The sequence below is a fragment of the Salvelinus fontinalis genome, chromosome 6, assembly GCF_029448725.1.
Source record: "Salvelinus fontinalis isolate EN_2023a chromosome 6, ASM2944872v1, whole genome shotgun sequence".
Classification (NCBI taxonomy): Eukaryota; Metazoa; Chordata; class Actinopteri; order Salmoniformes; family Salmonidae; genus Salvelinus; species Salvelinus fontinalis.
In genome coordinates, this window is record NC_074670.1 from 12,301,243 (window position 1) to 12,318,176 (window position 16,934).

The following is a 16,934-nucleotide window of genomic DNA, read 5'->3' on the forward strand; positions in this document are numbered from 1 at the left end:
TTTCTGACTTACTGGTTCTTCTAGACACATCTCAGAACAAAAACTATCAGTCAAATCTGGCATACAATCTCTGTACCATCAAAAGTACTAATTCTGTGAGATTAAAGTACCGTTTGAAGATTATCGGTAGATTGTCCCTTGAGTTTTAGTCATATAAGCTATCTTACTCTTCCTCCTCCTCCTCTTAATTCTGCTTTTCCTGGGAAGTTCTAAAGCTGAGAAACACTGCTCAGGGACATTGTGTTTGTGTGTCACCCATGAAGGGGAGGAGGGATGAAGGGAGAGAGGGAAAGGAAAGGGGTAAAGGGGTGAGGCAAGGGGGAGCCACAGTCTGTGGATTTACAATGGAATCCTTCAGTGTTAACTCTGCACTGGGTTATCTGGGGTGGCAGATAGCCTAGCGGTTAGAGTGTTGGGCCAATAACTGAAAGGTTGCTGGATCAAATCCCCGAGCTGGTAAAAATATGTCGTTCTGCCCCTGAACAAGGCTATTCCCCGGTAGGCTGTCAATATAAATAAGAATTTGTTCTTAACTGACTTGCTTAGTTAAATTATTATTATTCTGCGTGTGCACAGTAGCTATGTTTCTAATAACTTGTCCTTATTGGAAAGTACTTGTCCTGTGATTCTTAACTGACTTGCCTAGTTAAATAAAGGTTAAATAAAAATAAATAAATATAGAGCTGGTGGGATTTTCCATGCATCGGCAGGACAGAGAAGCTACGTCTGGTAAGATGAGGGGTGGGGGTGTGAGTCTATCTGTCAATAACAGCTAGTGCGCAATGTCTAATATTAAAGTAGTCTCAATGTATTGCTGGCCTGAGGTAGAGTACCTTATGATAAGCTGTAGACCACACTATCTACCAAGAGAGTTCTCATCTATATTATTCGTAAAAGTCCATTTACCACCACAAACCGATGCTGGCACCAGCTGTATAAGGCCATAAGCAAACAAGAAAATTCTCATCCAGAAGTGGCAGTCCTAGTGGCCGGGGACTTTAATGCTGGCAAACTTAAATCTGTTTTACCTAATTTCCACCAGCATGTCCCATGTGCAACCAGAGGAAAAAACACCTCTAGACCACCTTTACTCCACACACAGAGATGCATACAAAGCTCTCCCTCACCCTCCATTTGGCAAATCTAACCATAATTTTATCCTCCTGATTCCTGCTTACAACCAAAAACTAAAGCAGGAAGTACCAGTGACAGGCTCAATACGGAAGTGGTCAGATGACACGGATGCTACGCGACAGGAATGATTTGCTAGCACATACTGGAATATGCTCAGAGAGTCATCCAATGGCATTGAGGAGTATACCACCTCAGTCCTCGGCTTCATCAATAAGTGCATCGACGATGTCATCCCCACAGTGACCGTGCGTACATATCCCAACCAGAAGCCATGGATTACAGTTGACATCCACATCGAGCTAAAGGCTAGAGCTGCCGCTTTCAAGGAGCGTGACACTAATCCGGAAACTTAGAATAGGATTAAGATGGAATCCTAACACACTGGCTCTGACGCTCATCGGATGTAGCAGGGTGTAAAAACTATTACGGACTACAAATAGGAACCCAGCCTCAAGCTTCCAAGTGACGTGAGCCTACCAGACAAGGCAATCAACACTGAAGCATGCATGAGACCACCAGCTGTTCCGGACGACTGTGTGATAACGCTTTCGGTATCCGATGTGAGCAAGACCTTTAAACAGGTCAACATTCACAAAGCCGCTGGGCCAGATGGATTACCAGGACGTGTACTCAAAGCATGCGCTGCCAACTGGCAAATGACTTCACTGACATTTTCAACCTCTCCCTGACCGAGTCTGTATAACCCACATGTTTCAAGCAGAACACCATAGTCCCTATGCCCAAGGAAGCGAAGGTAACCTGCCTAAATGATTACCGCCCCGTAGCACTCACGTCGGTAGGCATGAAGTGCTTTGAAAGGCTGGTCATGGCTCACATCAAAACCATTATCCCAGAAACCATAGACCCACTCCAATTCGCATACTCCCCCAACAGATCCACAGATGACGCAATCTTAGTCTCACTCAACACTGCCCTTTCCCACCTGGACAAAAGGAACACCTATGTGAGAATGCTGTTCATTGACTACAGCTCAGCGTTCAACACCATAGTGCCCAAAAAGCTCATCACTAAGCTAAGGACCTTGGGACTAAAAACCTCCCTCTGAAACTGGATCCTGGACTTCCTGACGGGCCGCCCCCAGGTGGTAAGGGTAGGCAACAATACGCCTGCCACGCTGATCCTCAACACTGGGGCCCCTCAGAGGTGTGTACTTAGTCCCCTCCTGTACTCCCTGTTCACCCACGACTGCGTGGCCAAACACAACCCCAACACCATCATTAGGTTCGCTGAAGACATAACAGTGGTAGGCTTGATAACCGACAATAATGAGACGATCTATAGGGAGGAGGTCAGAGACCTGGCAGTGTGGTGCCAGGACAACAACCTCTTCCTCAATGTGAGAAAGACAAAGGAGCTGATCGTGGACTACAAGAAAATGCGGGTTGAACAGGCCCCCATTAACATCGATGGGGCTGTAGTGGAGCGGGTCGAGTGTTTCAAGTTCCTTGGTGTCCACATCAACAAACTATCATGGTGCAAACATACCCTCTTCATACAAACATGAAGAGAGCACGACAAAACCTTTTCCCCCTCAGGAGACTGAAAAGATTTGACATGGGTCCCCAGATCCTCAAAAGGTTCTACAGATGCACCATCGAGAGCATCCTGACCGGTTGCATCATCGCTTGGTATGGCAACTGCTCGGCATCTGACCGTAAGGCGCTACTGAGTGTAATGACGTGACTTTCATTAATCTGATGACTATTATTTATTCAAGCCACTAACTATGTTTAATTATTCCCCAATTCAATTAATCATGTAACAATTAACTAATTAGGAATTTGGGGCACCATGGAATAAGTTGTTTAATGAGTTACCATCTCCCAAATTAAACTGAAGATGATATATATAAGTTATATATCGATAACAGTCACTTATTAATCATTACCTCGTCAGTTCTCATTCTGAACAGTCATAACCATCTTGGATCTGCAAGAACCCGAGCCTTTGCTGATTATTCAGTACTACACAAATTGGTTTAATTATTTATTTTCTAACTAACTAAATAATAACACAGAAAACACATGCACACTTACTTGAGACAAAAGTCTCTAGTGGACTGACAAGATATGATGGCTTGTTACAACATAAATTGAGGGGGGAAGAGGGATAGAGAGGAAATGGACACTTATCGTGGATACATTCTAGGACTGTCCTCACATTAATCAAGTACCTTGCACACGAACCACTGCCCGTTTTGGGAAAATAAGTAATGAATGTATTTACTTGTGGATGCCTTTGTTCGTCGTCTATCTCTGTTGAAACCAATCAATCCTTCTACAGGGAAGATGATTGGTGTAAGGCTCTGGTTGTCCACCAGAGGTCACAATGTCCTTCTTCTTAGTTGTCCTGGCTTGTCTGGGCTGTTTTCAGAGCAGATTTTCAGATGCACCAATGACTGTCTGAGATGGTATTTTCTCCTTCCCACCTTGTGTCTTTAGTCAGAGTTTGAAGCACTTTACACGTGCAGCTGCAGACTGGCGGTATCGTGGTTTGGTGGTGAGGTTATCATCGTCACCTCGTGTTGGTTCAACGTTTCAAACATTTCCCACATGTAGCTAACGCTCCACACTTTTCTGGTCTTATAGGTGAGGTTATCTTCTCATCTAGTGTTGAGGTTGAGAGTCTGGTATGATATGTTCATTCTTTGTCAGTCCTTTTAAGCACTCTGGTCGAATAGGGCACTTTCATCACGCTGTCAAGCTCTCTGATCTCATTCGGGCCGTGGCTACTTAATGTGCAAAGGATATGATTAGAAGTTATCTCTTATGACTCCTAAAATCACATTCCTATCTTAACAAAAATAGTTTAATCCATTTTTATATCACATAGACAACGATGGAAACTTGACAGATAATGGGGGTTTCATAATAACGTCACAAAATGAAAAACAATATGACATGATTATTATTTCGGTCCCCACTGACCATTTCCCACATTTGGATGTTAGAAATATTGTTCCAAAGTTCACTCTTAGAGTTTTTGGGCAGCAAAAGTCTCTCTTAGACAAAGCCATTCCGATCCCAACACTAGAGTGCAAGAGATAGTTATCTCCTTGTTGATTTACGACAGGGTGCGAAGGTGACCATAAAACCGTCCCAGCCCCCTCTCCCTCTCCTCTTTTGTGGGTGAGAGGGGTCATCGTTCGTCATTTGCCAAGCTGATCTGAGGCCTTGGATCCACAGCCAGGAGAGTCATGACAAAAGGGTAGTGCGTACGACCCATTACATGACTGGGGCCAAGGTTCCTGCCATCCAGGACCTGTATACTAGGCGGTGTCAGAGGAAAGACCAAAAAATTGTCAAAGACTCCAGTCACCCAAGTCATGGACTGTTCTCTCTGCTACCGCACGGCAAGCGGTACTGGAGCACCAAGTCTAGGACCAAAAGCCTCCTTAACAGCTTCTAACCCCAAGCTATATGAACAATTAACCAAATGGCCACCCGGACTATTTACTATCCGGACTATCTATTCACATCGACGGGCTGTAGTGGAGGATTTTGAGAGCTTTAAATTCCTTGGTGTCCACATCACCAACAAACTATCATGATCCAAACACACTAAGACAGTTGTGAAGAGGGCACGACAATGCCTATTCCCCCTCAGGAGACTGAAAAGACTTGGCTTGGGTCCTCAGATCATCAAAAAGTTCTACAACTGCACCATCGAGAGCATACTGACTGGTTTTATCACCGGCTGGTATGGCAACTGCTCGGCATCTGACCACAAGGCACTACAGAGGGTAGTGCGTACGGCCCATTACATCACTGGTGCCAAGCTTCCTGCCAGGACCTCTATACCAGGCTTTGTCAGAGGAAGGCCCTAAGAATTGTCAAAGACTACACCCTAGTCATAGACTGTTCTCTCTGCTACCGCATGGCAAGTGGTAAGTCTAGGTTCAATAGGCTTCTTAACAGCTTCTACCCCCAATCCATAAGACTGCTGAACAATTAATCAAATGGCCACCCGGACTATTTGCATTGACATTCACCCCCCTTTGTTTTTACACTGCTGCTACTGTTTATTATCTATGCAAAGTCACTGTACCTCTACCTACATGTCTACATTACCTTGGCTAACCTGTACTCCCTCACATTGACTTGGTACCGGTCCACCCTGTATATAGCCTTGTTATTGTTATTTTATTGTATTACTTTTTATTTATTTATTTTTACTTTAGTTTATTTAGTAAATATTTTCTTAACTCTTATTTTTTCTTTAATTGCATTGTTGGTTAAGGTCTTGTGAGTAAGCATTTCACGGTGTTGTATTACACACGTGACAAATAAAATGTGTGCCCGACAGGTGGGGGCGAAGGACAGTCTACTGGTGTGTACTAGCTATAGCTAGCTACCGTTGTCGCCCCTGCCTCTTCTTCAGTGGGGTTGATCGGTGGTTGGCATCCAACATTATGGTACATTACCGCCACCTACTGTACTGGAGTGCCCCTGCCTCCTGCCTATGTACTGGAGTCAGCTTAAAAATGTACCAATAGAAGTATAAAGAAGGGTTCCTGTAGATGCGAGGAATGCCCACTTGTAGGAACGCCCTTGAATTGCGGGCTGCATTTGCACCTTTTTCCACTAGGGTGCGTTTCCATTGAACTATATTGTGTAGATAAAAACTGCTGGACGTAATGACTTCACACCTAAAAAAAAACGTTTCCGCAAAACCTAGTGTTGAGTAAAAATATAGTGGTAGAAGTGTTTCCATTACCCATTTAAGCAAATTGCGCATTAACAAATTGGCCCTCCCACCTACCTGTTTCATGTCTCAGGTAGCCTGCGAAAGCCAGCATGGATACTATTATTCTAGGTTTCACAAACATCTAGAGTAGAGAATTCACAGCATGTTAATTAAAGGTGCAATATGCAGAAGTCGCTCCGCAATTTCCTGGTTGAAGCTGGTATACAAAACCAGAAGCAAAAATGTAACTTAAAACCTCTTTAGGATCATTCATTTTTTTCAATTTTCGCCTAAAATGACATACCCAAATCTAACTGCTTGTCTCAGGCATTGAAGCAAGGATATGCATATTCTTGATACCATTTGAAAGGAAACAATTTGAAGTTTGTGGAAATGTTAAATGAAAGTAAGAGAATATAACACATTAGATCTGGTAAAGAAAATACAACGGAAAAAAAAAAAAAAAACTTTTTTTTTTTTTGTACTGTCATCTTTGAAATGCAAGAGAAAGGCCATAATGTATTAATTTTTTTATTTTTTTATTTTACCATTATTTTACCAGGTAAGTTGACTGAGAACACGTTCTCATTTGCAGCAACGACCTGGGGAATAGTTACAGGGGAGAGGAGGGGGATGAATGAGCCAATTGTAAACTGGGGATTATTAGGTGACCATGATGGTTTGAGGGCCAGATTGGGAATTTAGCCAGGACACCGGGGTTAACACCCCTACTCTTACGATAAGTGCCATGGGATCTTTAATGACCTCAGAGAGTCAGGACACCCGTTTAACGTCCCATCCGAAAGACGGCACCCTACACAGGGCAGTGTCCCCAATCACTGCCCTGGGGCATTGGGATATTTTTTAGACCAGAGGAAAGAGTGCCTCCTACTGGCCCTCCAACACCACTTCCAGCAGCATCTGGTCTCCCATCCAGGGACTGACCAGGACCAACCCTGCTTAGCTTCAGAAGCAAGCCAGCAGTGGTATGCAGGGTGGTATGCTGGCGCAATTTAGATTTTGGCCACTGATGTCAGCAGTGGATGTGCAAAGTTTTAGATTGATCCAATGAACCACTGCATTTCTGTTCATAATTTTGTCTCAAGACTGCCCAAATGTGCCAAATTGATTTATTAATAACTTTTGAAGTTCATAACTGTGCACTCTCCTCAAACAATAGCATGGTATTATTTCACTGTAATAGCTACTGTAAATTGAAAGCAAGTCTAAGAAGCGGAAGATCTGTCCTATGTGCGTTATTTCTATGAAGCTCTTTCTTAAACTTCTTCAGGATCGGTGGGTCTCCTGCGGGACGGTTGAGCTAACGTAGGCTAATGCGATTAGCATGAGGTTGTAAGTAACAAGAAAATATACCAGGACATAGACATATCTGATCTTGGCAGAAGGCTTAAATTCTTGTTAATCTAACTGCACTGTCCAATGAGAATAACAGATCTATAAGTCACTTTTCTAGCAACGCCTCCTCTCTTTCATGTGGACGAAACGTTCTATGACTCTGTCATACAGTACACGCTTTTATTTTTTGTTGTCCTCGGCTACCTGGCTAAAATTCTTGCTCGCTAGCCTAACTTGCTCTCATGGGAAACGATGAGCCAGCTGGTTAACATTAGCCTTCTACATCTAGCTACATATTGAACTTCCATCCTCTCAGGCAAGAGACACAATACATTTTATGGTTGGATCAGAATCGCTGTTATAATAATTTGCCAGTATGGAAAACAAGTCCAAATCCCTATCTTCATCCATGGCTAATTTAGGAAAGGGACAATTTTAGCTAGCTAGTCACTGGAGGACAACAACACAACAAGATTCAAATTGTTTCTGTCAATGACATTTGGCTCTGGATGTGACATGATGTGATGTGATTGGACTGCAGCCAAATCCAAACTGGCTTCCTTGACACTTTTTTGGCTGTGCCAGGACCATTCACAGTTGAGCTCACTAGGTTTAGTTCAACACTGATTGGCTATTATTTTACAAGCGTTTTATCAAGGGAGACCAAATGCTTGCTAGCTTCACCTTGCATTCGATATTACACATACAGAGAGGCACTGTTTCGCATGATCAGTTGCTTTCCATAGTGTGATACATTCAACCTCTTGCGAAATGAAGAACAATTATTTATTTTGTTATTGGTCAATTTTGTGGGGGGGAAGACTGGCTTCCATCCATGAATACATAGCACTGCTGACTAATGGTGGGACAATACCCTCCCTCTTTTCCCTCCAATCAGAAAACAACCATACATGTATTTATGCTCTCTCACAGCTCTCACACACTCATTCTCTGTTTCATACCACTCCAAAAGGACAAAACGGTTTGAAAAGAAGGGACTCCAGTTGTCATTTGTCGAGTTGTTTCCTGAACTTGGCGTGGCTTTGCTAAACACAGGGAAAGAGAGTGGGGGAGAAAGAGGGCAAAACAGAGGGAGTTGAAACAGTCCAGTGAAAGAGGACAAGGATAACTCCCGTGTCAGTACTCAAAATGGGTTGGTCTTGGGCTCTAGCCTGCTGGTGTGCATTAGTGTTGGTGTGCGCGTCTGAAGGTTTGTAGCCTACAAGGTTTTTGCATGTAGTCATCAGTTCTTTCTGTCGTTGTTTTATGTCCTGGTATATGTTTATGGCTCCCCTTCTGTTTGTGCATGGTCTGTTAGAAGTGCGCAGAAGAGGCCATTTTTATGCACTATCAAGATCATGAAGATTATTACATTATTTGTTGGATGTGATACATTCCATTCCACCAGTTTAGTGTAGAACAACTTTGTCCAAGTCTACTAACAGTATAACTATTATTCTAGGTGTAACAAAAATCTAGACTAGAGAATTCACACCATGTTAATTAAAGGTGCAATATGCAGAAGTCGCTCCGCAATTTCCTGCTTGATAAAATTCAAATAGTTAGCCTAATTTCAGTTTGTGACAAAACAAGCGTGTAGAGAATCATTGTACCATCTAAACCGCTATGAAATACATTTTCAATAACCAAAAATATTTGGATTTTCAGCTGTTTGAAGCTGGTATACAAAACCAGAAGCAAAAATGTAACTTAAGAAATGGAAATGATAGAAATAGTACACATAGAACAGATCTTCCGCTTCTTAGACTTGCTTTCAATGAGAATAACATATCTATAAGTCACATTTCTATGTGAATTGGGTCACCCAAAAAGTTACATATTAGCTTTAAGTATTCTGATTTCATGATTTCCAAAAATCTAGGTGGCAGACAACAGTACTGACATCACATGGTCAGAGTCCTATGGCTTATTTATTAACTAGTATGTGTGGGCGTGTGTGTTTACATTCTCTCATCCCTTCCACAGATAACAGATCCCTTCCTGACCTGTTACAGAGAGAGGCCTCCATTGACATAGAGGATTTCCTGCAAAGTTAGTGTGACATGTACTGTATATATACGTGTGTGTGTGTGTGTGTGTGTGTGTGTGTGTGTGTGTGTGTGTGTGTGTGTGTGTGTGTGTGTGTGTGTGTGTGTGTGTGTGTGTGTGTGTGTGTGTGTGTGTGACTGTGTGTGTGTGTGTGACTGTGTGTGTGTGACTGTGTGTGTGTGTTTCAATGCCCTCATAGTGCTGTGTGTATATCTGTCTTCCAGGGGAGATTCAGTTGGAGCCTGATATGACCCAGAGGGAGATCACCCTGCACCTGGACACAGACTTTACACCTGGAGTTCGGCCAATGGCTGGGCCTCGCTTGTTTGGGGATTCCCACCCCAGTGTCCTCTTCCCCCCCGGCCGGCCCTCCCCTAAGAACCTCCAGGCCATCTGTCTCCATAGCAGCCATCGTCCCCGGTACCCTGCCTACTCCCTTCCCCGGAACGGAGGAGGCCACTTTCGTCGTCGAGCTGAAGCAGTCAACCGGGTAGAGTCCTGGTACAGCGCATGTTGCCATGGGAACGGGACACAGCAGGTCCAGGAAGTGACGTTGTGCTGCCTTACACAGGCGGTGAGTGTTTCTGTGGCAACATTTGATTCTGTCCTGTTCCATTCTGTCCTGTCGTGTTGTGTTCAGTTCTGGTCCGTTCACTCCTATTGTACCAACAGAACCACCTTCTACGTGCACAGATGCAGTAGTGATGAGGACAGAGGATGTCTAGGGAAGATGAGACAGTAGTAGTGATGAGGACAGAGGATGTCCAGGGAAGATGAGACTCAGTAGAAGGAAAGCCCATACAGACACAACAGATCAGCCTTGGAGTCTATCTGTATAGCTGTGTAGCTGTGTAGAGGGGAAGCCGTTTATGAGTCAGGCCCACTAAAGCTGTACCTTCACCATTTTAGGACTTCTTTTATCTCTATTTTTCATGTGTGAATTTATGTTTGTGTATGTCACTTACAGTGGGAACAGACCCTGTCCACTTTCTGTACAATTGAGTCCTCAGTGAAGACACGCCAGCACCACTGCTGCCAGAAGGAGGGCGGGGCCAGACTGAGCTGTTTCCATAGGGAAAGCCCAAACCCCACCTACCTGCCGACCACCCCCATACCTGAACCTGGCTTCACCTTTAACCCCAACACTTGTCACAAGTAAGGAGAGAGAGAGACCGGTTTACTTTAGGTTTAGGGTAGGGCTGTTATGGTGACAATATTACGTGACTGTTTAGTCACGGTAACTAGGCTTCTCCAAAACTGCGCTCTGATGGTCATTAGTAGAGTACCAAACTTGCTAACAGTCAGTTGCTAATGTGCTGGTACTCAGCACCTTACTGTCTCGCTAATCACTCTGACATCAATAGAAATGTAATTGAAAATCGAATCAAACACTTTGTGAGAACCCATGAGCTCATGTTGTGCAACAGTTCTAAAGGCTATGCAATCGACAAAAGAATTTGTATAGCCTCTTTTAAAAAAGAGGATCCCACCAGCTTTCTATAGGCCAGGTCTACTATATTTATTTCTCAACTTTCCTAATAGTAAGCACATTGCTTCGCTTTACAACAGGAGTATAGCCTACGTGGCTGCATGAATATTAACCATGGGAAATGGGCCCTCCATTTTCTATTTAAGTGTATTTACATCAAATCAAACTATATTTGTCACTTGCGCCGAATACAACAAGTGTAGACCTTACTGAGAAATGCTTACTTACAAGCCCTAACCAACAGTGCAGTTCAAGAAGAGTTAAGAAAATATTTACCAAGTAGACTAAAATAAAAAGTAATAATAAAAGGTTACACAATAAGAATAACAATAATGAGGTTATATACAGGTGGCACCGGTACCGAGTCAGTGTGGGAGGGTACAGGTTAGTTGAGGTAATGTGTACATGTACAGTTGAAGTCGGAAGTTTACATACACTTAGGTTGGAGTCATTAAAACTCGTTTTCAACCACTCCACAAATTTCTCGTTAACAAACTATGGTTTTGGCAAGTCGGTTAGGACATCTTCTTTGTGCATGACACAAGTCATTTTTCCAACAATTGTTTACAGACAGATTATTTCACATAATTCACTGTATCACAATTCCAGTTGGTCAGAAATGTACATACACTAAGTTGACTGTGCCTTTAAACAGCTTGGAAAATTCCAGAATATTATGTCATGGCTTTAGAAGCTTCTGATTGGCTAATTGACATCATTTGAGTCAATTGGAGGTGTACCTGTGGATGTATTTCAAGGCCTACCTTCAAACTCAGTGCCTCTTTGCTTGACATCATGGGAAAATCAAAAGAAATCAGCCAAGACCTCAGAAAAAAATGTGTAGACCTCCACAAGACTGGTTCATCCTTGAGAGCAATTTCCAAATGCCTGAAGGTACCACGTTCATCTGTATAAACAATAGTACGCAAGTATAAACACCATGGGACCACGCAGCCGTCATACTGCTCAGGAAGGAGACGCGATCTGTCTCCTAGAGATGAACGTATTTTGGCGCAAAAAGTGCAAATCAATCCCAGAACAACAGCAAAGGACCATAGGACATATTCCAGTCTGTGCTAGCAAAACAGTCCTGTAGTGTAGCATCTGCGTCATCTGACCACATCCATATTGAGCGAGTCCTGCGAGTCCTACTTCCTGCTTTAGTTTTTTCTTGTAAACAGGACTCAGGAGGATAGAATTATGGTCAGATTTGCCAAATGGAGGGTGGGAGAGAGCTTTGTATGCATCTGTGTGTGGAGTAAAGGTGGTCTTGGATGTTTTTTTCTTCTCTGGTTGCACATGTGACATGCTGGTAAAAATGTGGTAAAACTGATTTAAGTTTGCCTGCATTAAAGTCCCCGGCCACTAGGTGTGCTGCTTCTGGGGGAGCATTTTCTTCTTTGCTTATGGCCTTATAGAGTTGGTTGAGAGCGGTCTTAGTGCCAGCTTGGTTATGTGGTGTTAAGTAAACAGTTACATATAATATAGACGAGAACTCTCCTTCCAGGGTCTTTCTTTTTTATTTACTATTTTCTACATTGTAGAATAATAGTGAAAAAATTCAAAACTATGAAATAACACATATGGAATCATGTAGTAACCAACAAAGTGTTAAACAAATCAAAATATATTTTATATTTGAGATTCTTCAAAGTAGCCACCCTTTGCCTTTGACAGCTTTGCACACTCTTGGCATTGTCTCAACTAGCTTCATGAGGAATGCTTTTACAACAGTCTTAAAGGAGTTCCCACATAAGCTGAGCACTTATTGGCTGCTTTTCCTTCACTCTGCGGTCCAAATCATCTCAAACCATCTCAGTTGGGTTGAGGTCGGCTGATTGTGGAGGCCAGGTCATCTGATACAGCACTCCATCACTCTCCTTCTTGGTCAAATGGCCCTTACACAGCCTGGAGGTGTGTTTGGGTCCTTGTTCTGTACGCAATCAAGGTGGGATGGCATATCGCCGCAGAATGATGTGGTAGCCATGCTGGTTAAGTGTGCCTTGAATTCTAAATAAATCACTGACAGTGTCACCAGCAAAGCACCCCCACACTGTCACACCACATTCTCCATGCTTCACGGTAGGAATCACAAATGCAGAGATAATCCGTTCACCCACTCTGTGTCTCACAACGACACGGCGGTTGGAACCAAAAATCTTAAATTTGGACTAATCAGAGCAAAGGACAAATTTCCACCGGTCTAATATCAATTTCTTGTGTTTCTTGGCCCATCAAGTCTCTTCTTCTTATTGGTGTCCTTTAGTAGTGGTTTCTTTGCAGCAATTTAACCATGAAGACCTGATTCACGCAGTCTCCACTGAACAGTTGATGTTGAGATGTGTCTGTTACTTGAATTCTGTGAAGCATTTATTTGGGCTGAAATTTTTGAGGCTGGTAACTAATGAACATATCCTCTGCAGCAGAGGTAACTCTGGGTCTTCCTTTTCTGTGGCGGACCTCATAAGAGCCAGTTTCATCATAGCGCTTGATGGCTTTTGCGACTGAAATGTTCCAGATTGACTGACCTTCAAGTCTTAAAGTAATGATGGACTATCAATTCCCTTTGCTTATTTGAGCTGTTCTTGTCATAATATGGACTTGGTCTTTTACCAAATATGGCTATCTTCTGTATACCATTCCCTACATTGTCACAACCCAACTGATTGGCTCAAACGCATTAAGAAGGAAAGAAATTCCATAAATTAATGATGACAGATGACAACCTCATGATGCTGGTTGAGAGAATGCTAAGAATGTGCAAAGCTGTCATCAAGGAAAAGGGTGTCATGTTTCTTTAAACCTGTCAAAAATAAGTCATGGATTTATTGTGATGGTGTAGGCTATATTAAATGGATTTATTAGACTTCTGAAAATGTAGATGTTCCAAAGGTCTGCATCAGTGGTTTGTAGGCTATGTGTGGAAGCCAGGAGATGCTAAACGTGTTGATGTTAATTAACTCTAATTACCATGAGACTGGCAGTCATTTGCATGACAATCACAGGCTGACAAAATGTCATGACCGCCACAGCCCTGGCAACTAATGACTATATGTATTGTGTCCTTTCCTCCCAGGTCCCAGCCTGGTCTATGTGCTGCCAGAGGGGAGAAGCACAAGAAGAGCCCCCAAGCTACTCCCAGAGACTCTGACATCAGCTTCCCCCCTGGACGCCCCACTTCCGACAACATTGAATTGGTCTGCTGCCTACACAACCGCCGACCCCTCTCCACCACCAAGTACCTGCCACGTACAGGCTTTGGCTGGCTGGCCCGCCAATCAAAGGCTATGAACCGTCTGGAGAGAGGGTTCAAACACTGCTGTAAGGGACAGGAGGACGTGCTACCCTGTGCTGAGGGAAAGGTAAGGAGCAGTGTGTGTGTGTGTGTGTGTTATGGCCTGCCTACCTGCACTTGGCAACGTGGGAAAAGTAAGGATCCAATTCATACCTACACTGAAGAAGGCTGATAAACTGAAACAACTGTATAAACTATCCTCTATACAGTGAACAATAATATATTTTTTCCATCTCTCTCCTCTCTTAGTGGCGTGAGGTGCTTGACAGGTTCTGTGAGGAAGAGCAGAAGGGGAGACTTCGCAACTCCTCGTGTTGTGATGTGGGAGAAGGTGAGGACAGGTACACCTGTTTCTCCTCCCGCGCCCCTCATCCAGACTATGACCAAAAGCTTGACTCTGCCGCACCACAGACTCACACCCTCGGACACATCTGTGAAACATACAAGATCATCAAGAAGTAAGTGTGTTTGTTTAGGATTATTCTGTGTGTGTGTGTGTGTGTGTGTGTGTGTGTGTGTGTGTGTGTGTGTGTGTGTGTGTGTGTGTGTGTGTGTGTGTGTGTGTGTGTGTGTGTGTGTGTGTGTGTGTGTGTGTGTGTTTTTAATTTGACTTTTTTCCTCCTCAGTCACATTTTTATGCTGCCCAGCCTGATTGTTTATCTTTCTGGGTGACAGAACCAGAACTTTCAGAAAGGGTACATTTCACTGTAGTAGATGGGGACTATAGCTAGGTTTCCATCCAGTTGGTGACAGATTTTAAATATTGCCAACTCTGGTCTTGGCACATGTGCTCTAGCCAACAGCTAGCAGATACAGTGTGGGTAGGCTTGTCTACATTATGAGATTATTATGGATAACAGCGAGCAATATTTACATTTTTCAAATGGCAGTCAAACATTAATCACCATGTCACCAGAATAAGATCCTTAATATTTATTGGAAAGGAACATCAAGCTCATCACTGTGCACTTTCACCACCCTGTGAAGTTCTTCATAACTTGTTTCATCTGTAGCCTAATAATCTGTATAGTTTCCTGAGTCGTAGTGGAAGGACCACACACCATATTATTGAGTGACTGCAAGTTTACGTCGATATGATGGTTATTATATCAATACTTGCGCATAAAGGCATTTCCACCGCCATTTCTCACATAACTAATTTTACAGACGAAAAGATCCCACCATGTCAAACGAACAAATGATCTGTCAGTATTTATACAATTCTACAAAAAATTCATTTTTCCATTACAGTTGTTGTGGGTTTTGTTTTATACGGTATGAGCTTACTCGCAATAAAACTGTGGATGGAAATGTGGTTAATGACATTAAAATTCCAGATTTGCTTTGTATCAAAAACCATTACCAAAAGTTTAAAAACAATAGTATACAATAACTTCACAAGTATCTTATTACAGCAGCTAGTTTGATCCAGGGACATTTGTACATATCTGTCTTACATAGCCCTTTGACTGATTTGGTTTGATTATCGAGTTAAACAAAGATGTAGTATACTGAGATGATCTTGCAATCTGGTCTCTCAGGTTCCCTTTGGATCTCCCTGTCCAGAACTTAGTGGGCCAATGCTGCTCCCTACCATCAGACCAGAGAACTGCATGTGTTCAGATACAGGTGAGTTTGACACTTAATGATGCAGGTTCACTCAGACAACCCCGTATCTCATATTAACCAGGTTGTCCCAATGGGATAAAATGAACATGATTGGCCATCAGGTGTCAACAGGATCTTAGACTGAGAGTTAAGTTAGTTATAAACAATTATTTTTATATTGTAGCTCTTTGCATATTGCAGGCTTTTTGATATAGTTGTTAACTTCTCTCTTTGACTGTGAACCCAGCTAGTGATGCTGTCGCAGAGACGCTGTCTTGAGGGGAAGCCCTCCTCTTCCGCTGTCTTGCAGAAGTCCTGCCCTTCCTCCTCCTTCTCCCAGGACTCCCCTATGTGCCTCTCCAGACTGCTCATGAATGCCATCACCAAGGCAACCAAGTCCCCACCCCTCAGAAAGAGGAAATTCCTCCTCACCTGATTTAGTTTTTACTCTGATGGCAGTCAGAATTGGCGGTCAGGGGATTTGTGCAGTAGTCACTAGATGACCATGCCAGAAAGGATAGAATTGGTTAATACAGAGTAACTATTGAGAAAGTGCATGATTTACTCAAACAGGGGTTAGGGTGTGGGTAAGAGTAAGAGTAAGAGTAAGCAGAATTTATAGTTAGAAAGTGCCATTTATTCCATATTTTCTAGCATGGCCAGATGACAACCAATTAATGTATGGTATCCGAGTGCACATAATATTTCAGTATGACTGTCAGTGTCTGTCATTAAGAGGGTGTTATAATGATAGAACACCTGGAGAGCTGATATGAATATAAAAAATAAGTGGTAATTCAAATGGGGATTTGTTTCGTAAAGCAGATGTGTTTCAGATTTGTTAGTTGTATTTTTCATATAGCTCCAGAACTGCTAGTCCAGTTGTCCTGTTCTATTTCTAACGTTTGAAATAAATCTTTATAGAATATGTCTTAATTATTTTGGAGTGAAGCACTGCCAGTTATTGTAATTTGTCGTTATCTGACACATGCACAACATTGAAATGATTATTTGAATAAACTGAAATGTTGATGGAAGTGGAGCTTATGTTATAGTGACTGTGTGACTGACATTTATCCACTAAGTTAGTGTAGTAGAACTTTCATTAATAGACAGACAGGGTCCTCACTAGCTGTCACAGCCACGGAGTTTAGCCCAAAGCCTGGCAGATGGCGATATTGAGTCGTTTCATCTTACCGTCCAAAGGCATTGTATGAAGCCGGCTATATACACTTGTATCCTTAGTGGACCGGTTATTACATGAAACATTCTCCATTCAGGCTGCAAAGGCATCGA

At 42.8% G+C, this 16,934-nt stretch overlaps 1 protein-coding gene across 1 annotated transcript; it reads left to right on the plus strand.

Moving 5' to 3' along the window:
* Positions 1-8,134: 8,134 nt before the first annotated feature.
* Positions 8,135-16,675, plus strand: LOC129857069 (extracellular matrix protein 1-like). The gene is made up of 8 exons (XM_055924985.1): positions 8,135-8,407; positions 9,184-9,249; positions 9,471-9,820; positions 10,214-10,401; positions 13,812-14,097; positions 14,280-14,488; positions 15,572-15,659; positions 15,886-16,675. Exons 1-8 carry the CDS (start codon positions 8,347-8,349, stop codon positions 16,072-16,074), a joined length of 1,437 nt encoding a protein of 478 aa, XP_055780960.1. The 5' UTR covers positions 8,135-8,346; the 3' UTR covers positions 16,075-16,675.
* Positions 16,676-16,934: the final 259 nt, after the last annotated feature.